Here is a 23,136-nt window from a genome sequence, read left to right as displayed (position 1 = left end):
GGTCCAGTTAATGAACAATTTATGTGAGGGAGGAAATCATGAATATTCCGTTTAAAGGTCTGAGCATGTCTCTTTGCTTAGGGTCCCGATGTACTTACATAGTCATTAACTGGCAATTCATCTGGAACGTCCCTGGCTTTGCGCACTGCATGGGTTTGTGTCTCTAGGGGGTCCAGTATTTCCAGGTCCTCTGCATCGTGGAACTCTGCGTGATGTAAGAATGTGAGTTAAAAACTGGTAGACTGTTAAGTGGTCACTGCATTTAAACAGTCATGATTTATACAGTTGGTTTCAGAGTCTATGCTATACTGACACATGACAAGCCTGAATACATTACACTTCAAGTTTCAAGACAGGTGCACTGCATGATGTACTTTATTTCATTTTCAGTTCCATTTTTATCAACCACTCTATCCTGGTCACACAAATGTAATAGATGTACATACACTATATTGCCAAAAGTATTCACTCACCCATCCAAATAATTTAATTCAGGTGTTCCAATCACTTCCATGGCCACAGGTGTATAAAACCAAGCACCTAGGCATGCAGACTGCTTCTACAAACATTAGTGAAAGAATGGGTCGTTCTCAGGAGCTCAGTGAATTCCAGCATGGTATCGTGATAGGATGCCACCTGTGCAACAAGTCCAGTCATAAAATTTCCTCGCTACTAAATATTCCACAGTCAACTGTCAGTGGTATTATAACAAAGTGGAAGCGATTGGGAACGACAGCATCTCAGCCACCAAGTGGTAGGCCACGTAAAATGACAGAGCGGGGTCAGTGGAGGTCGCCAACTTTCTGCAGAGTCAATCGCTACAAACCTCCAAACATCATGTGGCCTTCAGATTCGCTCAATAACAGTGTGTAGAGAGCTTCATGGAATGGGTTTCCATGGCCGAGCAGCTGTATCCAAGCCTTACATCACCAAGCACAATGCAAAGCGTTGGATGCAGTGGTGTAAAGCATGCCGCCACTGGACTCTAGAGTGACGAATCACACTTCTCCGTCTGGCAATCCGATGGACGAGTCTGGGTTTGGCGGTTGCCAGGAGAACGGTACTTGTCTGACTGCATTGTGCCAAGTGTAAAGTTTGGTGGAGGAGGGATTATGGTGTGGGGTTGTTTTTCAGGAGTTGGACTCGGCCCCTTAGTTCCAGTGAAAGGAAATCTTTTTTTTTTTTCTTTTTTTTTTTTTACCTCCCTTTTTCTCCCCTTTTTAGCGCATCCAATTGTTCAATTAGCATCGTGCTTCCTCTCTGTCTATGCCGAACCCTGCCCTGACGGAGGTGATTGAAGCTAACCCGTATCCCCTCCGAAACACGAGCAGCAGCCAGATGCATCTTTGCCACCCACACATTGATGAGTTTTGGCGCCACCTAGCGTTGCATGCGGAGAGACACACCCTAAGGGCACCCTCTCCCATCTCTGTGTAAGCGCCTCCAATCAGCCGGCAGAGAACGCAATCGCATTCTGACAGAGAGAGACCCACATCCGGTTCTTTGTCCCACCCCCCACATGAGCAACCGGCCAATCGTTGCTCATATAGCCACTCAGCTTCGAACCAGTAAAGCAAGGCTGGATTCGATACCACGCTTCTCAGAATCCAGCCCTGGTTGCAGCGCGTTTCTTTTTACCGCTGCGCCACCTGAGCGGCTGTGAAAGGAAATCTTAATGCCTCAGCATACCAAGAGATTTTGGACAATTTCATGCTCCCCACTTTGTGGGAACAGTTCGGGGATGGCCCCTTCCTGTTCCAACATGACTTATCACCAGTGCACAAAGCAAGGTCCATAAAGACATGGATGAGTGAGTTTGCTGTGACTGGCCTGCACAGAGTCCTGACCTCAACCCGATAGAACACCTTTGGGATGAATTAGAGCAGAGACTGTGAGCCATGCCTTCTTGTCCAAACATCAGTGTCTGACCTCACAAATGCGCTTCTGGAAGAATGGTCAAAAATTCTCATAAACACACTCCTAAACCCTGTGGAAAGCCTTCCCAGAAGAGTTGAAGCTGTTATAGCTGCAAAGGGTGGGCCGACATCATATTAAACCCTATGGATTAAGAATGGGATGTCACTCAAGTTTATATGAGTGTGAAGGCAGACGAGAGAATTCTTTTGGCAATAAAGTGTATATAAAATTTCCATATATAAAATGTATACCCATATTTGTGCAAACTATATATGAAACCTGTTAGAAATTGGTACAATTTCATATATTGACATATATGTGTGACCCATATGGCACGGTGGCTCGGTGGGTAGCACTGTCGACTCACAGCAAGAAGGTCCTGGTTTCGATCCCCAGGCTGAGCGGTCCGGGTCCTTTCTGTGTGGAGTTTGCATGTTCTCCCCATGTCTGCGTGGGTTTCCACCGGGCTCCGATCTCCTCCCACAGTCCAAAAACATGCAGTCACTGAATTGCCCTATAGGTGAATGGGTGTGTGTGTGTATGTATGTGTGTCTGCCCTGCGATGGACTGGCGCCCTGTCCAGGGTGTTACTGTGTGCCTTATAGGTCCATTGAAAAGCTGGGATAGGCCCCAGCACCCCTCCTGTGACCCTAATTGGATAAGCGGTTAAGAAAGTGAAGGAGAGAGTGTCTGGCCCATAGAAATATGTATGCTCATGTGTAATGCATTTTTCTTGACATATATGTAATGTAAATGATTATTTTATATATAATATATAGAGCCAAAATTCAAACCTATCCCAGCTTTTCAATGGGCACAAGGCACACAGTAACACCCTGGACTGGGCGCCAGTCCATCGCAGGGCAGACACACATACATACACACACACACATTCTTGCTGTGAGGCGACAGTGCTGCCCACCAAGCCATTGTGCCGCCTCACTGTATAACAACATCATGTAATGTTTTCTCTCAATATGTTCTCACCAAAGAGCTTCACTGTACTGTATGCTCATGCCAACACCTGCCTTTAACTTGGTGCCCTCATTTGCTGAAGCAACTTGTTTGTTTACATTCTTTCCCCCATTTAACTGTAAAATTTATGTAAAAGGGTGTATGTATGAGGGTTCATCAAAAAGTTTCCACACTTTTTTAAACTCTATTTATTAAGAATTTCAAAAACAAATGACATCACTTTTCTACAGTCACCTTCCTTTGTGATGCATTTCTCCCAGCGTCGTACCTTTTAATGCCATGAGCAAAAATGTTTTTGGTTGAGCGTGTAGCCACTGATGCACCGCTGCTTTCACATCATCATCACATGAAAATCTTCTTCCCCTTAAAGCTTCTTTGAGTGGTCAAAAAAAGCAGGAATCAGATGGCACTAAATCTAAACTATAAGCGCTCTCTCAACCAATTACTACTCCTCCCACCCTCTCTGTTTCCAACCAAAATACAAAAGTGCAGAAACTTTTTGAAGATCCCTCATATTATGTAAAAATGCATCATTAAATTATTAGTAAACCTATTTTTTAAATATTTCTGTAAATAGTTTCTTAATTTGAATGACTTTCAAATCCCTAACACTATATTTAATTAAAGGTACAATAATGTAAATATTTGATAAATATCTGAATGTGGTTCATTCTAAATGAAAGAAAGTTAAAGCAGTAATTTTATTTTGTTTAAATTAAAGTATGTAGCATTTCTATTTATTTAACCTTCATTTATTTCTACATTTTTAATTGTAATGAATTATAATCCTACCAGTCAACTAATTACTTAAATACATGATGTACAGAAAATCATTTCCACCTGTAGTGTGACCCATAATTTGGGTAATTCAACTGAAAAACAAACTGAAATCATTTAGAGGGGAAAAAAATAAACTAAAATAATGTGGTTGCATCAGTGCACACATTTTTATAATTGCAGATGTGGGTTTGTTCAGAATTATCCAATTACATTTAAGCTCACGTCAAACAGTAGTCAGTAATCCAATGCAATCAAAGTGACTTTGATTAACCCCTGTTTCTAATCCAGCCTTCTCTTTGCCACGTGCTACCATCTCTGTATTTGGATATACTCACTCACTTTCTTAACCGCTTATCCAATTAGGGTCACGGGGGGCTTTTCAATGGGTGCAAGACACACTAACACCCTGGACTGGGTGCCAGTCCATCGCAGGGCAGACACACACACACACACACACATATACACACCCATTCACCTATAGGGCAATTCAGTGTCTCCAGTTAACCTGACTGCATGTTTTTGGACTGTGGGAGGAAACCGGAGCTCCCGGAGGAAACCCACACAGACACGGGGAGAACATGCAAACTCTGCACAGAAAGGACCCGGACTGCCCCGCCTGGGGATCGAGCCCAGGACCTTGCTGTGAAGCGACAGTGCTATCCACTGAGCCACCATGCCGCCCTGGCTGTAATATAGAAAACTGAAGGACATTTATTATTATAAACAACACACTTTTTTCATTACTCTACCTTCCCCTTTCTTTCTTCATTGGGGCAAGGAAGGATGTGACTAGGGAGTAAAATGGGAGAGATGGGCCATTGTAGTTTGTTAATATTTGTTAATACAGTGGAACCTTGTAACTCAACAGCCCCTAAACTCAAAATCTTTAAAACTCAACATCCTTGGTCAAGAAATTTGTTCCCTTAAACTCAACGTTTCCTTTAAACTCAACGTTTGTGCGACTGCGGCTTTGCTGATGTGAAAACGGCATCAAAGTGCGAATATGAGATGAATCTGCATTTGTGTTGAATAACTGTCAAATCCAGTCTGAAAGCTCCACATGTATCTGTGTTTAACTGGATTTTCCTCCTGTTTTACTCTTAAACTTGTGTTATAGCTCGGGGTTCTGAGAAATTGTGAGAATCAGTTCTTCCGAGAGTCTAAAAGCTTAATATGACTTAATGTATTAAAAGAACGACATTGAAACACTAAAACTCTCTTAATTATTTTTGCTAATAAGTTCTTTCCACTAATTAAGAAGCATAAGGAAACAATTAAGAAGTAAAGGTAAAGTGCAGGTTTTATTGTATTTTTATTGATTTTTAACTGTTTTGCAATTGTATTTCAGTGTTTTTATATTATATTTGTGTTATTTTCAGTGTATAAGTGTCAAAAACAACCCCACAATCACATTTACATTTTGAATAGATATAATCAAGTTTACCCATCAATCAAAATTAAATCACACTTAATGACAAAGGAAAGGTTTTTTTTTATGGTTTTGAACATGCTGGAATCGACCTTTCTTGTGCTTTTGTGCCTCAGTAGAGGTGTACATCTTGGGGTTCGGACATGGAGACCTTCAGCGTTTAGTACGCACCTTACTGTGCAAATTGAAACCTCAGCGCCTGCTGCCATCAAATCCTGACCACCTGCCTCCTCAAAAATCTGTTGGCAGCTGGTGATAGATCCTCTTTCTGCCACATTTAGATAGTGTAGCCAGTGCTCCTATACTTCCAGCTATATCTCTAGCAATATTAAGTGCCTTTGTAATGTTTGTGCAAGGCAATTATCTCTTCTCTTAGCTTTCTGAATAACTCTATTGACTTATTTATATTTCTAACATGAAATCAAACATCACAGTCCACAAACCCCTGGTCAGTCCGAGAATTTGAAGTGTTTTATCTCAAGCACACCTGATGCAGCTAATGAAGCCCTTAATTAGTTGCATCAGGTGTTTCTGAGACAACACCTGATTTGCAAATGCTCCTATGAGGGATTCTATTCACGAGGCTGAATAATTCTTAGACTGCAGTAGTCATTAAAAGTGTTTTTGTGTTGAATTTGGAGAAACCACTTGTTTAATTGGTTGTGTTGTGTAAACGGCTAAAAGTTTGTACAACCCCAAAAAGTTGGGACAGCATGGAAAATTGCAGACAGGATGAACCTGAGATATTTCATGTTTTGTCTGGTCAACTTTATTTCATTCATTAATAAACATCCATTCCTGCATTTCAGGTCTGCAACACATTCCAAAAAAAAGTTGGAACAGTAAAGCATTTACCACTTTGTAATGTTGCCATTCCTTTTCACCACAATTAAAAGACGTTTGGGCACCAAGGATACCAAGCAATTTAGTGTTTCAGCTTTTATTTTGTCCCATTCATCCTGCAAACACGTCTTAAGATGTGCAACAGTTTGGGGTCGTCGTTGTCGCATTTTTCATTTCAAAATTCTCCACACATTCTCTACTGGGGACAGGTCAGGACTGCAGGCAGGCCAGTCCAGTACCCGTACCCTCTTCTTCTGCAGCCATGCCTTTGTAATGTGTGCAGCATGTGGTTTTGCATTGTCTTGTTGAAAAATGCATAAACGTCCCTGGAAAAGATGATGTCTTGAAGGCAGCATATGTTGCTCTGAGACCTCAATGTACTTTTCTGCATTAATGCTGCCATCTCAGAAGTGTAAATTATCTTTGCCAAGGGCACTGACACAGCCCCATACCATGACAGACCCTCTGGATGGTCCTTTTTGTCTTTGGTCCGAGCATACAGTGTCCATTTCTTTCCACCTGGAATGCTGATTCATCTGACCACAAAACATGTTTCCACTGTGTGATGGTGAACATGAGGCTTCTTTTTTGCACAGTAAAGTTTTAAGTGGCATTTGTGCATGTAACTCCGTATTGTTGTGCTTGACAAAGGTTTGCCAAAGTAATCCCTCACCCATGAGGTTATATCAGCTATTGTTGAGTGGCGGTTCTTGATGCAGTGCTTAAGCTTGCGCCCTTGGCCTTTACGCACTGAAATTCCTCCCGATTCCTTGAATTGTTTAATGATATTATGCAGACAAAACATGAAATATCTCAGGTTCAAACTGTCTGCAATCAAATAAAAGTCAAAGTAAATGTAAGGAACACTGCATTTTTATTATATTTAAATTTTACATACTGTCCCAACTTTTTCTGATTTGGGGTTGTATAATCGTGATTAAAATCATGATTTCTAATTTTAAAAAGCAATATCTATTACAATTATCTTTAACAGTTTCTCTGCTGCTTGGGCCAACTTCTATGCTGCCCAAAGCATCACAGACTAGCACTCACTACCTTTCTATATATGTTCAGCTACACTGAATTCTCAGTAATGCTATACCCCCTGTGTGCAACTATATGTACTATTTGTGCTGGCACCTCAACTAGAAGTCATTTTTATGGTAATCGGGGCAAATCCCGTTTGACATACTAACAGACATGGCCAATTGAGCAGCTGGCCAGACTAGCTACTTCAACTCAAGAGCTTGAACTCTAGCGTGAGCTATTAAAAAACTGTGCCACACGAGTGCTGATAATCACACAGCTATTAATTTTAATGAATACTTTTTGGTACCATGCTACAAATCAAAATAATTGTAATAAGAATAAAATAAAAAGCTAAACACTCCTATAAGCCTAACTTGGTACCTAAACCATTATGACCACCTTTTGCTGCCAAAACAGCCCTGACCCATCGAGGCATGGACTCCACTAGACCCCTGAAGGTGTGCTGTGTACAGATGCTTGATTGGATTGAGATCTGGGGAATTTGGAGGCCAAGTCAACACCTCAAACTCTTTGTTGTGCCCAAAGCATCACACTGCCTCAGCCGGCTTGCCTTCTTCCCATAGTGCATCCTGGTGCCATGTGTTCTCAAGGTAAGCAACGCACACGCACCCGCACCCGGCCAGCTACGTGATGTAAAAGAAAACGTGATTCATCAGACCAGGCCACCTGCTTCCATTGCCCATTGTTGGCTCTTTTGGTGGTGGACAGGGGTCAGCATGGGCACCCTGACTGGTCTGCAGCCATGCAGCCCCATACGCAACAAACTGCGATGCACTGTGTATTCTGACACCTTTCTTTTTGAGCTACAGTAGCTCGTCTGTTGGTTTGGACCACACGGGCCAGCCTTTGCTCCCCACGTGCATTAATGAGCCTTGGCCGCCCATGACCCTGTCACCGGTTTACCACTGTTCCTTCCTTGGACCACTTTTAATAGATAGTGACCACTGCAGACTGGGAACACCCCACACGAGTTGCAGTTTTGGAGATGCTCTGACCCAGTCGTCTAGCCATCACAATTTGGCCCTTGTCCTTACGCATTTTTCCTGCTTCTAACACATCAACTTTGAGGATAAAATGTTCACTTGCTGCCTAATATATCCCACCCACTAACAGGTGCCATGATGAAAAAGGAATTATTTACAAGGTTTCTCTGACTGTGAAAAATTCAGAGACCACTGGTGTACAGAATACAAATCTAACCAGTTCAGATTTTATAACCCTTGAAAGTACCTTTAAGTGTGGACTGGTACATCCAGTGGATGGGCAGCTCCCGGCAGATTTCCCATATCTTGGAGTTTTGCAGAAATGCTAGGTTGCTGATGGGTTGCTCAGTTGGAATCCACACATAAGAGTCCACCACCTGCATATCTACATCGCCAGGCTCACCCACCTGTGGACAGGACATACATTACACTCAGCTTGAGCTTCCTCCCTAAACTCAACCTGCAAAAAAGACCAATGACCAGCCTGGCTGCAATATTACTGTATATTTGACCTCACCTGAAGACTCTTAGTTCTGTTCTATTTTGAAATCCCAAACATCCAATTCTGAAGGTCCTGTTCTGAAGGTAGTACTAATGTTGCAATCTACAAACCCCAATTTTGTAGTTTTGTACACATTTTGTGAAGAAGATCTATGATCTGTTAATAAAAGCACAAATAAGATTTCCACTGTCTTTACTGACCAGTTTAATTGTATTTTGTAAAAATAAAAACATAATTTGATCCTTGCAGCACATGTTTAACCCTGTGTTACATCACCTTAGTATTAATTACGCCACTGGTTCCCAACCAGTGTGCCGAGCCCCACTAGAGGCCTTAGTGAGCCTAGATGGGGGGGTCCTGTTTCATTTAATTGAGAAAAAAAAATTTTGTACAGTATGGAAAATGCAAATAAAATAAAAATGTGGTGTTCCTTACATTTGTTAATATACCTCCATTCGTGCATGTCAGGCCTGCAACATATTCCAAAAAAAGTTGGGATGGGAGCAATTTAGGGCTAGTATTGAAATGAAAAAACTAAATAATGATGTAATAAGGTGATGTCAACAGGTGATTGTAATCATGGTTTGGTACAAAAGCAGCATCCAGGAAAGAATGAGTCTTTGATGATCAGAGGATCTCCAGTTTGTCAACAAATGTGTGAGAAAATGATTGAAATGTTTAAAAACAATGTACCTTAAAGAAAGATTGGAAAGGATTTGCAAATTTCTCCCTCTACAGTGCATAATTATCATTAAACGATTCAAGAAATCGGGACAAATTTAAGTGTGTAAAGGCCAAGGGCGCAAGCTTGAGCTGAACGCCCATGATCCTCGATCCCTCAGACGGAACTGCATCAAGAACCTCCACTCAAAGGCCGCTCAGGTGGCGCAGCGGTAAAAACACACGTTGGAACCAGAGCTGGGATCTCGAATACATCATATAGAATCTCAGCTCTGCCTTGCCGGCTGAGGCTGAGTGGCCACATGAACAACGATTGGCCTGTTGTTCATATGGGCGGGACTAAGCCGAATAGGGTCTCTCTCTCATGACTAATGCAATTACGACCTCTGCTGGCTGATTGATGGCACCTGCACAGAGATGAGAAAAGAGTGCTCTCAGGGTGTGTCCCTCCGTACATGCAGCTAAGCTGCACTGCACTCGTCAATGTGTAGGTGATAAGATGCATACGGCATGCTGCCCACGTGTCGGAGGGTGCATGGGTTAGCTTTGTTCTCCTCAGTCAGAGCAGAGATCGACATTGGTGGAGAGGAAGCATGATGCAATGGGGCAACTGGACGCGCTAAAAAAGGGAGAAAATGCATAAAGAATATACAGTATATATATATATATATATATATATATATATATATATATATAAAAGAACCACCACTCAACAATAGCTGATATAACCACATGGGCAAGGGATCACTTTGGCAAACCTTTGTCAAGCACTACAATACAGAGTTACATGCACATGTGGCACTTAAAACTTCACTGTCAAGAAGCGGCATCAAAGTCCAAAAGCCAGGGTCTGTCATGGTATGGGGTCGTGTCAGTGCCCCTGGCAAAGGTAATTTACACTTCTGTGATGGCAGCATTAATAAAAAAAAGTACATTGAGATCTTAGAGCAACATGTGCTGCCTTCAAGACGTCATCTTCTCCAGGGACGTCCATGCATTTTTCAACAAGACAATGCAAAACCACATGCTGCACACATTACAAAGGCATGGCTGTGGAAGAAGAGGGTACGGGTACTGGACTGGCCTGCCTGCAGTCCTGACCTGTCCCTAATAGAGAATGTGTGGAGAATTTTTGAAATGAAAAACGAGACAACGCCGTACTGTTGCACATCTTAAGACGTGTTTGAATGTAAATAAAATAAAAGCTGAAACACTAAATCACTTGGTATCCTTGGTGCCAAAACATCTTTTAAGTGTGGTGAAGAAGTGGTAAATGCTTTACTGTCCCAACTTTTTTGGAATGTGTTGCAGGCCTGAAATGCAAGAATGGAGGTATATTAACAAATGAAATGAGGTTGAGCAGACAAAATATGAAATGAAAAAAACATGTAAATTTGAGAAACACTGCATTTTTATTTTATTTGCATTTTCCATGCTGCCCCAACTTTTTCTGATTTGATTGTTGTAGCTCTGTTTTAAACTGCCTACAGCCTACATTGGGTCTTTGAGAATTGACACAAAGTTCAATAGACGGCGACTACGTTGATGCAGATCCTGCTGAAGTAGACCCAGGTGAGGAAGCTTCTACCACCAGTTCACCAAAAGATAATAGACCTTTATCAAGGATTCATCGAATTTCCCATGAGGAAGACCACTATTTTGTCATTCTTGCTGAAAGCGTAAGAATAATATCATAAACCTTGTTGAGGGGGGTCCCAAAACAACTTTATAAACACAAGGGGGTCTAAGAGAAAAAAATACTGTGAACTGCTGAATTTACACAATATAATGATTTGGGAACTGAGGACGCTAATAGTTTCGCTTAATACAAGACTCAACAGTATGTGACCACAGCTGTATGATTTTCCTCTTCATGATGCACCACACTTTTAATAGGGGACACATCTGGACTGCAAAAGGTCAGTCAAGCACACACACTCTGTGTCTACAAAGCATGTGCAGAATGAGGTCTGGCATTGGCAGGCTGAAAAAAAAAACATGGTCTTCCTGGGAAGAGATGCTGCCTGGCAGCATATGTCTCAAGTCTAAAATACTCATATACAGTGTATCACAAAAGTGAGTACACCCCTCACATTTCTGCAAATATTTCATTATATCTTTTCATGGGACAACTATAGACATGAAACTTGGATATAACTTAGAGTAGTCACTGTACAGCTTGTATAGCAGTGTAGATTTACTGTCTTCTGAAAATAACTCAACACACAGCCATTAATGTCTAAATAGCTGGCAACATAAGTGAGTACACCCCACAGTGAACATGTCCAAATTGTGCCCAAAGTGTCAATATTTTGTGTGACCACCATTATTAACCAGCACTGCCTTAACCCTCCTGGGCATGGAATTCACCAGAGCTGCACAGGTTGCTACTGGAATCCTCTTCCACTCCTCCATGATGACATCACGGAGCTGGTGGATGTTAGACACCTTGAACTTCTCCACCTTCCACTTGAGGATGCGCCACAGGTGCTCAATTGAGTTTAGTCCATCACCTTTACCTTCAGCTTGCTCAGCAAGGCAGTTGTCATCTTGGAGGTTGTGTTTGGGGTCGTTATCCTGTTGGAAAACTGCCATGAGGCCCAGTTTTCGAAGGGAGGGGATCATGCTCTGTTTCAGAATGTCACAGTACATGTTGGAATTCATGTTTCCCTCAATGAACCGCAGCTCCCCAGTGCCAGCAACACTCATGCAGCCCAAGACCATGATGCTACCACCACCATGCTTGACTGTAGGCAAGATACAGTTGTCTTGGTACTTCTCACCAGGGCGCCGCCACACATGCTGGACACCATCTGAGCCAAACAAGTTTATCTTGGTCTCGTCAGACCACAGGGCATTCCAGTAATCCATGTTCTTGGACTGCTTGTCTTCAGCAAACTGTTTGCGGGATTTCTTGTGCGTCAGCTTCCTTCTGGGATGACGACCATGCAGACTGAGTTGATGCAGTGTGCGGTGTATGGTCTGAGCACTGACAGGCTGACCTCCCACGTCTTCAACCTCTGCAGCAATGCTGGCAGCACTCGTGTCTATTTTTTAAAGCCAACCTCTGGATATGACGCAGAACACGTGGACTCAACTTCTTTGGTCGACCCTGGCGAAGCCTGTTCCGAGTGGAACCTGTCCTGGAAAACCGCTGTATGACCTTGGCCACCATGCTGTAGCTCAGTTTCAGGGTGTTAGCAATCTTCTTATAGCCCAGGCCATCTTTGTGGAGAGCAACAATTCTATTTCTCACATCCTCAGAGAGTTCTTTGCCATGAGGTGCCATGTTGAATATCCAGTGGCCAGTATGAGAGAATTGTACCCAAAACACCAAATTTAACAGCCCTGCTCCCCATTTACACCTGGGACCTTGACACATGACACCAGGGAGGGACAACGACACATTTGGGCACAATTTGGACATGTTCACTGTGGGGTGTACTCATTTATGTTGCCAGCTATTTAGACAATAATGGTTGTGTGTTGAGTTATTTTCAGAAGACAGTAAATCTACACTGCTATACAAGCTGTACACTGACTACTCTAAGTTATATCCAAGTTTCATGTCTATAGTGTTGTCCCATGAAAAGATATAATGAAATATTTGCAGAAATGTGAGGGGTGTACTCACTTTTGTGATACACTGTACACCTCTGAATCAATGGTCCCCTCACACATATGTAAGTCAGGAAAAGCAAAGATGATCTCCAGTTTGTCAACAAATGCGTAAGAAATTGATTGAAATGTTTAAAAACATTGTACCTCAAAGAAAGATTGGAAGGAATTTGCATATTTCTCCCTCTACAGTGCATAATATCATTAAACCATTTAAGAAATCGGGAGGAATTTCAGTGCGTAAAGGCTTAAGCTGAACGCCTGTGATCTTTGATCCCTCTGACGGCATTTTTTTTGGATAAAAATGAATGGCGTGTGCTCACGACCAAAAAGGGAAAAGGACCATCCAGACTGTTATTATCAACATGTCCAAAAGCCAGGGTCTGTCATGGTATGAGACTGTGTCAGTGTCCTTGGCAAATATAATTTACACTTCTGTGATGACAGCATTAATGCAGAAAAATACATTGAGATCTTAGAGTAACATATGCTGCCCTCAAGACGTCATCTTTTCCAGGGACGTTCATGCATTTTTCAACAAGACAATGCAAAACCACATGCTGCACACATTACAAAGGCATTGCTGCGGAAGAAAAGGGTACTGGACTGGCCTGCCTGCAGTCCTGACCTGTCCCCAATAGAGAATGTGTGGAGAATTTTTAAAATGAAAAATGTAACAATGACGACCCCGTACCGTTGCACATCTTAAGACGTGTTTGCAGGAAGAATGGGACAAAATAAAAGCTGAAACACTAAATCACTTGGTAACCTCGGTGCCAAAACGTCTTTTAAGTGTGGTGAAAAGGAATGGCAACATTACAAAGTGGTAAAGTCTTTACTGTCCCAACTTTTTTTGGAATGTGTTGCAGGCCTAAAATGCAGGAGTGGATTTTGGAAGTTGAGGAGATAAAACATAAAATATCTCAGGTTCATCCTGACTGCAATAAAATAAAAGTCAAAGTAAATGTAAGGAACACTGTGTTTTTTATTATTTGCATTCTCCACAAACCATCCATCTGTGCTTGCAAAGACTGAGCCTTCGGTGAATCCACCATTTACACTCATTCCTAAAACCCTCACTTGTTACCAGTTCATTTGCTTGAATAACTTGGATTAAATTTAAACATTTCACTCTTAGTTTGCTCTTGTTGCAACTTTTTTTGTGAGTTGCAGGCATCACAATTTTAAATTTGTTTATATTTATGAAATACAATGAAATTGATCACCATTAAATAATTTGTTGTGAGCTAAAGAGTATTTAGTTAATTCATTTTGTCTTTATTAATGATGTTGTAGGCAGTATGGTGGCTCGGTGGGTAGCACTGTCACCTCACAGCAAGAAGGTCCTGTGTTCGATCCCCAGGCGGTGGGGTCCGGGTCCTTTCTGTGCGGAATTTGCATGTTCTCCTCGTGTCTGCGTGGGTTTCCTCCGGGAGCTCTGGTTTCCTCCCACAATCCAAAAACAGGCAGTCAGGTTAATTTGATAGTTGATAGTTGATCAGATAATGTGAATGGAACGAGTCTACAGAATTGGCGCTAATGATTGTAAGAACTGCTTTCTGAACCAATCAGACCTTCTAATTTTAATTGTTAGTAAGAAATGCTGTTATTTGCATGTATTTAGTTTGCAGCGTCTCACAGATGATGTGTCAATGAAACGCTTGATTGACTTTCTAACGAGTTCGTGTTTTACTTCACAACCGGGGAAAAGTTTGGAGGTTTTTAATTATAAGCACATTTACAAAATAACGGATTATATTCCTAATGGGACAACACACGCTTATAAATTTAATAGCAAGGTAAGGTAAGCAGTATTATGGATTTTTTGCTGTGTTTGGGATTTTGGCCGCTGTGCAGTAATTTGCAATAAAAACAAAACAAGTTTAAGCTTTTAACTGGTACCTAGGAAAGTAAAGGCATGAAGTAAAACGGCAAAATACAGTCGCTAATCTGAATTTACAGATTATTTGTTTATTTCTACGCTACACTTGCAATGTATGTTTTGTGTATATTATATTGACTCGTGACTCAACTAGCCTAAAGACTCGTGACTCGACTCGGACTCTAGCCTAAAGACTCGTGACTTGACTCGGACTCTATCAAGCCTATTGAGCATGTCCGTGCTGGAAGAGGATCAACTGCTGGAGATTACAAATGATGGTGGCTTTAACGGTTTCAGTCAACTCCAAACCTGCCAGCCTTTTGAATCAAAATCAAGGTAGAATATTCAGAGACTGCTACAAAAGCAATGAAAACACTGCTTCCATTTCCAACATTCTATTTTTGTGAAGCAGGATTTTCCGCAGTAATGTCAACCAAAACAAAGTTACAGAGTAGACTGGACATAAGGAACATACTTTTGGGTGTTATTGTCTCCTATCACCCCTAGGTGGGAGCATCTCGTGCAGCGAAAAAAGCTCAGGGTTCCAACTGATTTTCCATCACTGGTGAGTAGTATTGTTATGCACTTAATTTGCGTATAATTTAATTTTAAATCCTCCTGTCCCCGTTGGTCCGTGAAATTATATCTTATATGAAATCGGTCTATGGTGCAAAAAAGTTGGGGTCCGCTACTCTAGGCCACCCAAGGAGGATGGGTCCTTGTTAAGTGTTGTTCCATGTAGTCTTTAGAAAGTTTGTCCTTGCCACTGTTGCACATGGCTTGCTTATTAGGGGTTTTTGTACCTGCAATCTGTAATCACTTTGAGACAATGTCCATTGTTTGTTTGTTTATTAGGATTTTAACGTCGTTTCCACTTTTGGTTACATTCATGACAGGAACGGTAGGTTCATCAGTTCACAAGGTTATATTAAACACAGTCATGGACAATTTAGTGTCTCCAATTTAAATCACTTGCATGTCTTTGGATTGTGGGAGGAAACCGGAGCTCCCGGAGGAAACCCACTGGGAGAACATGCAAACTCCACACAGAAAGGACCCGGACCACCCCACCTGGGGATCGAACCCAGGACCTTCTTGCTGTGAGGCGACAGTGCCACCCACTTAGCTACCATGCCGCCCCAAAACTATTGATGTAAATTGCTTATTGCCATTGGTGCTACCGAAATGGATGGCCTTGCTCGTACAGTCCTCGGCTGAAACAACGCAGTTATTGTTTTTTCACTGATTTATCTTCACTGTTAGCTCTATTATTAAGTTTTGCTAGCAAACAGTCCTTTTTTCGGACTGAGCTGGATAATATTAGACGTGCGTGGTCAGCGAGACTAATCAAATATGCCTTCTGTAGGTGAAAAATTAATTGCTTTAGTTTTAGAAGTAAAACGATCTTGTAATATCATGCCCCACTGGACAGGTACTTGAGCCACACAGGTTGAAAACCCCTGCTATAGGCCACCCAAGAAAGATCACATAATTTTTAGAATGTTTGTCCTTGCCACTGTTGGCCATGGCTTGCTCATTAGGGGGTTTTGGACCTGTAATCTGTAAAATCATGTTGAGACAATGTCCATTGTAAAAAGCACTAAACAAATCAAATTTGACTTGACTGGTGTAACGGGGCGGGCGCTTTAGCCACAGTATTGTTCTATCTTGATTACAGTGCATCTGAAAAGTATTCACAGCGCTTCACTTTTTCCACATTTTGTTATGTTACAGCTTTATTCCAAAATGGATTACATTCATTTTTTGCCTCAAAATTCCACACACACACACACACACACACACACACACACACACACACACACACACACACACACACAATATTCCATGATGACGAAGTGAAAAAAAGTTTGTTTGAAATTTTGCACATTTATGAAACATAAAACACAAAAATATAACGTACATAAGTATTCACAGCCTTTGCTCAATACTTTGTTGAAGCACCTTTGGCAGCAATTACAGCTTCAAGTATTTTTTAATATGATGCTACAAGCTTGGCACACCTATTTTTGGGCATTTTCTCCTATTCTTCTTTGCAGAACCTCTCAAGCTCCATCAGGTTGGATGGGGAGCGTCGGTGCACAGCCATTTTCAGATCTCTTTTGTTTCTCATGGCCTGAGAGTCCTCTAGGTGCCTTTTGGCAAACTCCAGATGGGCTGTCACGTGCCTTTTACTGAGGAGTGGCTTCCGTCTGGCCACTCTACCATGCAGGCCTGATTGGTGGAGTGCTGCAGAAATGGTTGTCCTTCTGGAAGGTTCTCCTCTCTCCTCTTGGTAACCTCCTTGACTAAGGCCCTTGTACCCCGATCGCTCAGGTTGGCCATGCGGCCAGCTCTAGGAAAATTCCCGGTGGTTCCAAACTTCTTCCATTTACGGATGATGGAGGCCACTGTGCTCATTGGGACCTTCAATGCTGCAGAAATTTTTCTGTACTTTTCCCCAGATCAACCAACCAATCAAGTGAATTTACCACAGGTGGACTCCAATCAAGTTGTAGAAACATCTGAAGGACGATCAGTGGAAACAGGATGCACCTGAGCTCAATTTTGAGTGTCATGGCAAAGGCTGTGAATACTTCTGTACATGTTATATTTTTGTGTTGTATTATTAATACATTTGCAAAAATTTCAAACAAACTTTTTTTTACTTTGTTATCATGGAATATTGTGTGTGTGTGTGTGTGTGTGTGTGTGTGTGTGTGTGTGTGTGGAATTTGGAGGGAAAAAATGAATTTAATCCATTTTGGAATAAGGCTGTGACATAACAAAATGTGGAAAAAGTGAAGCGCTGTGAATATTTCCAGATGCACTTTATGTGTCCTGCATTTGGGTTAATATCTTTCCACCTACCAGTTACAACTTAACTTTATTGCACTATACAGACGTTATCTCCATCCTGCAGACTAAGAACTATGAACATGTTTAATTTATTGATACTTCAGTTCATTGGCTGTAAAGCAAACTATTATCATTTATCGATAAGTGTTATTTCAGTTTAATAGTAATAGTATTTGTGTAATGTTCTTGTTTTCTTGTATTACTTTATATGTAAATACAATTTAAAAACATTCCTTCATCCTCTTTTTAATTAGCAAAGGGAGCATAGAAAAAGCACTTGACATGTTTTTACAAGGTAATTTCCCCTCAGTCTAAAGCTTAATTGCATATTAGTTAAGCTTGATGTGAGAACCCGGGGCTATAGTTCAAGGTACAATCATTCATATTAGGTCACATTTCCCTTTCCTCTCATTTCTTTTTTTTAATTATATTCAGCCGCTTCTGCTTCATTAAAAGACATTTTTATGTCTTACGCACTGCCTCGTGTTGTGTAGTTACATTCCGACGCAGAATCCATACATTCGGTTCCACCTTATTAAAAGCAGCCTCCATTCCGCCACTCGATTAACACAATTTTTGACTCTTATCTCCTTTCGTCTGCCGCACACTCCTCAGGCAAAATTAATGATGACTCTAAGTGCTACAAAACTGCTGTTTTAAAGCTGAAATTAAAAGTAAAGCCAGCATCGCAAAGAGCCCCCGGTTTAATTAGCCATCATAACTGCTCAAGCAAAGCACACCTCCCCTACAAGGAAGGAGAGGTTAAGCTACTGATTATGAACAGACTTTTACTACTTATTTGAGAAACGACACGTATAAACTTGGAATGTCTTTCTGGATTTATAAGTAATCATCATGCTGACACACAGGGTAGCACAACTTTATGATAAATATACTCATCATAAGTGCTAGCAAAGACAATATGGCGTATTATACTGAAGTATCAAAATTACTGAAGCGTTGCATTAATAAAACTAATTAAAATTTGGACTCTTAAGTATTTTAACCCCAAGAATAAAACAGTACAGGAGATTGTTTGTACCAACAGCGATAACACTGTATAATACTTCACTGTGCCAGGACATCATAGCACACTGTGTCACTATCAGAACTATCAGGATAGACTCAAGGAGAATGATCTGCTGCTCTGTTTATAAAGCCTACATTGCACATCTGTTAATATTTACTGCACAATACACAAGCACAATTACTGACTGTAGTCCATGTTTCTCTACATACTTTTTTTAGCCTGATTTCACCCTGTTCTTCAATGGTCAGGACCCCCACAGGTAGCAGAGCAGGTATTATTTAGGTGGTGGATCATTCTCAGCACTGAAGTGACACTGACATGGTGCTGGTGTGTTAGTGTGTGTTATCCTGGTATGAGTGGATCAGACACAGCAGCGCTGCTGGAGTTTTTAAATATCGTGTCCACTCACTGTCCACTCTATTAGACACTCCTACCTAGTTGGTCCACCTTGTAGATGTAAAGTCGAAGACGATCGCTCTTCTATTTCTGCTGTTTGAGTTGGTCATTTCTGAGATCTTCATCAGTGGTCACAGGATGCTGCATTCCAGCAGTGACAGTGAGTGACAGTTGTGCTATCCACTCATACCAGCACAACACACACTAACACACCACCACCATGTCAGTGTCACTGCAGTGCTTAGAATGATCCACCACCTAAATAATACCTGCTCTGTAGTGGTCCTGGGAGAGTCCTGACCATTGAAGAACAGTACGAAAGGGCTAACAAAGCATGCAGAGAAACAGATGGACTACAGTCAGTAATTGTAGAACTACAAAGTGCTTCTATATGGTAAGTGGAGCTGATAAAATGGACAGTGAGTGTAGAAACAAGGAGGTGGTTTTAATGTTATGGCTGAACTTTTCCTGCTGTAGACCCTATAATGTTCTTCCTAAATGAAATGGTACACAAAGTATGCATGATTTTAACTGTTGCCATATTAGCCTTTGCTATGGTGGATGAAATAACAATGAATTGATAGGGAGAAAAGATTTCATCAGTTGCGTTTGGGCAGTGGGGGACTGGAGGGAAGCTTAGGGATCACCTCTTTCATCATTTCTTTGGCTGAATAAATTGGAAATTGTAAAATACTGGCAGCAAACCAGTCGTGTTCCTTTCACCTGGATATGCACAGAGGCGGCTTCGCTTCCTTATCAACCGTGTGCAGGTTGCATTGTTTTGTGTTGAGCCACAATGTGGTCGGGGGAATGCAGCTGCATGGCCTGCGGCTGGACTGCACTAGGAGTTAATAATTCTGGTGTTAATCCATACCTATCCTTCCTGTCTCAACCGCTGTGTGTTTCATACTTGATCTACCTTACTTTAAAATACTGGCAGCTGATTTCTCAGTGTTTCACCAAATTTATTTTAGTTCTGGTAGATTAACAAACCAATGGAACTTTAACCCAGACCTGAAGTCATATTTAATTAGCATTCTATCCCAAAGCTCATACTATTTGCATATTCCGACAATGATTAGTCTGCATTCTTATTAAAATAAGAGATCCTGGTTCAGTTTGGAGGGATATTTGCTTATAGCACAGCTTGCTGCAATCTTGAGTGATGTGTACCTCTCTCTCTCACTCTCTCTCTTTCTCCTGCCTCCTCAGAAAGGCTGAACTGAAGTCTAATTATGTTTCAGAATGTGTGAAAAGAGGAAAGTGGCAGCGACATATGGCGCTTGCTTTGCAATTAGTGTCTGTAAACATGGATTAGCCATTAAAATATAAGGCAGGGAAATTGCAGACTGCCTTTTTTCAGTCTATGTTACCTTCTGTTCATAGAGAATATTTAATAGCTTTATTACTAATAATATTACTACGACCTCAAATCAAAAAAAGTTGGGACAGCATGGAAAATGCAAATAATAAAAAAGACACAGTTTCTTACATTTACTTTGACTTTTATTATATTGCAGAAAGGATGAACCTGAGATATTTCATGTTTTGTCTGCTCAACTTCATTTCATTTATTAACATCACTTTGTAATGTTGCCATTACTTTTCACCACACTTAAAAGAGGTTTTGGCACCGAGGATACCAAGTGATTTAGTGTTTCAGCTTTTATTTTGTCCCATTCTTCCTGCAAACACGTCTTAAGATGTGCAACAGTACGGGGTCAAAATTCAGAATTCTCCACACATTCTCTATTGGGGACAGGTCAGGACTGCAGGCAGGCCAGTCCAGTACCCGTACCCTCTTCTTATGCAGCCATGCTTTTGTAATGTGTGCAGCATGTGGTTTTGCATTGTCTTGTTGAAAAATGCATGGACGTCCCTGGAAAAGATGACGTCTTGAAGGCAGCACATGTTGCTCTAAGATCTCAATGTACTTTTCTGCATTAGTGCTACCATCACAGAAGTGTACATGACCTTTTCCAAGGGCACTGACACAGTCCCATACCATGACAGACCCTGGCTTTTGGACTTGTTGATAATGGATGGTCCTTTTCGTCGTTGGTCCGGAGCAGACGGCGTCCATTTTCCCCCCCAAAAAAGACCCGGAATGCCAATTCATCTGACCACAATACACATTTCCACTGTTTGATGGTCCATCCTAGATGCCTCCGAGCCCAGAGAAGTCGACGCCGCTTCTGGACATGGTTATGGTTATGGTTTTTGCACAGTAAAGTTTAAAGTGGTATTTGTGCATGTAACTCTGTATTGTAGCGCTTGACAAAGGTTTGCCAAAGTAATCCCTCACCCATGTGGTTATATCAGCTATTGTTGAGTGGCGGTTCTTGATGCAGTGCCGTCTGAGGGATCGAAGTTCACGAGCATTCACTAAAGCTTGCACCCTTGGCCTTTATGCACTGAAATTCCTCCAGATTCCTTAAACCGTTTAATGATATTATGCATTGTAAAGGGAGAAATATGCGAATCCCTTCCAATCTTTCTTTGAGGTACATTGTTTTTAAACATTTCAATCATTTTCTCACACATTTGTTGACAAATTGGAGATCCTCTGATCATCTTTGCTCATCAAAGATTCAGCCTTTCCTGGATGCTGCTTTTGTACCAAACCATGATAACAATCACCTGTTTGGAATCACATCACATTATTTAGTTTTTTCACCTCATTACTAGCCCTAAATTGCCCTGTCCTAACTTTATTTGGAATGTGTTGCAGGCCTGAAATGCAGGAATGGAGGTATATTAACAAATGTAATGAAGCTGAGCAGACAAAACATGAAATATCTTGGGTTCAAACTGTCTGCAATCAAATAAAAGTCAAAGTAAATGTAAGGAACACTGTATATTTTTTTTATTATTTGCATTTTCCATACTGTCCCATTTTTTTCTGATTTCGGGTTGTACTACTACTACTACTAATAATAATAATAATAACAATGAATCTGCTTACATTCATCATAGCATGAATAGGTGATAGAGTGTTTTTTCCTTTCCTTTCTGGGTAGATGGAACTAACCAGAAATGGCTGAAAATAAATACCCATCTGAAAGAGACTCCAGTACAGAGCACACTACCTGGTATTTTCAGTGCCTCCAATAAATTGGCTGTCTGATTGATAGAATTTGGCCCATCATTCTAGCTGAGCATCACAGACAGCCATTAGAGCTTGAAAAAAGAAATGAATCCCGTCAACCCAGAGTCAAGTGAAATTTACGGAGCAAACATCTTCAAATACCATTTTAATGGCTTACCTTTCTAAAGGACCTCACTCTCCCCTTAAGGCTATTTGGGCTAAGCCTTCAGAGGAGATGATTAAAAATTAATATTAGCTCAGGATTGACGGCAAACACCATTTGATGTGTGCCACAAAGGGGTTATGTGATTGTGGACTTTCTGATGGTTTCATAGGCACAGGAGACCCAAGTTTATACTTTTATGGAAAATGCTGGAGGCAAAATGAGAGTCGAAGAGTGAAGGTGTGTTCGAGAGAAGATGAGAGAAGGAAGGTGAGTGTTGATAGAGGCAACAGTAAATTTCATTCTGCAGTTCTTACATGTTTCGACTGCTCATTCCTTTGCAAAATTCATACTTTGCACATCACTGGAAAATATATACAACTAGATCAGTCATGCTTTAGCATACCTCTGCAGACGTGTCCTTTGGATTCACCTCAGTTAGTTTAGGGAGCTTCTTGGTCTGAGTTCTGATGTAGCATCTTTGGTATTTGGTGAAGCGAATGCCACTAATGCCCTAAAAATAAAAAATTAATTATAATAATGCAATTAATAGATTTAGGTGTAGTAAAAAGTAATTTTTTAAGCAACATCAGAATGTCACCCGGAAGAAAACCCATGTGGACACGGGGAGAACATACAAACTCCGCACAGAAAGGACCCGGACCGTCCCATCTGGGGATCGAACCCAGGACCTTCTTGCTGTGAGGCGACAGTGCTACCCACTAAGCCACCGTGCCGCCCCTACCTGCTTAAGTTTAACATAAATACTTTAATAAATACATTAAACAAACATGAACAAAACATTTTCTTCTTTCTATGTCACTAAACACTGTAAATGTAGATGTTGCTCTGAGAAAAAATAACAATAAAACTATCCCAACAGTAAATCATCATAAAAGTAACATTATGAGTAATTGGTTTAGGCTTTGCTTCCACAAGGGTC

General features: G+C 41.2%; 1 protein-coding gene across 2 annotated transcripts in view; it reads right to left on the bottom strand.

Moving 5' to 3' along the window:
* tnmd (tenomodulin) overlaps window positions 1–23,136 on the bottom strand; it is a 199,858-nt gene that overhangs the window by 41,280 nt on the left and 135,442 nt on the right. Inside the window, exons 4-6 of one of the 2 annotated variants that reach the window (XM_063000545.1) lie at window positions 22,600–22,707; window positions 8,225–8,384; window positions 99–205 (exon numbers count right to left, since the gene is read on the bottom strand). In XM_063000545.1, coding sequence (XP_062856615.1) covers window positions 99–205; window positions 8,225–8,384; window positions 22,600–22,707 — 375 coding nt within the window. The remainder of the gene's footprint in view (window positions 1–98; window positions 206–8,224; window positions 8,385–22,599; window positions 22,708–23,136) is intronic. The other variant, XM_063000546.1, reaches the window with a different exon arrangement.

This window comes from Trichomycterus rosablanca, chromosome 8 (genome assembly GCF_030014385.1).
Source record: "Trichomycterus rosablanca isolate fTriRos1 chromosome 8, fTriRos1.hap1, whole genome shotgun sequence".
NCBI lineage: Eukaryota > Metazoa > Chordata > Actinopteri > Siluriformes > Trichomycteridae > Trichomycterus > Trichomycterus rosablanca.
Note: the sequence above shows the minus strand (reverse complement) of the source record. Positions and strands in the feature narration are given on the sequence as shown.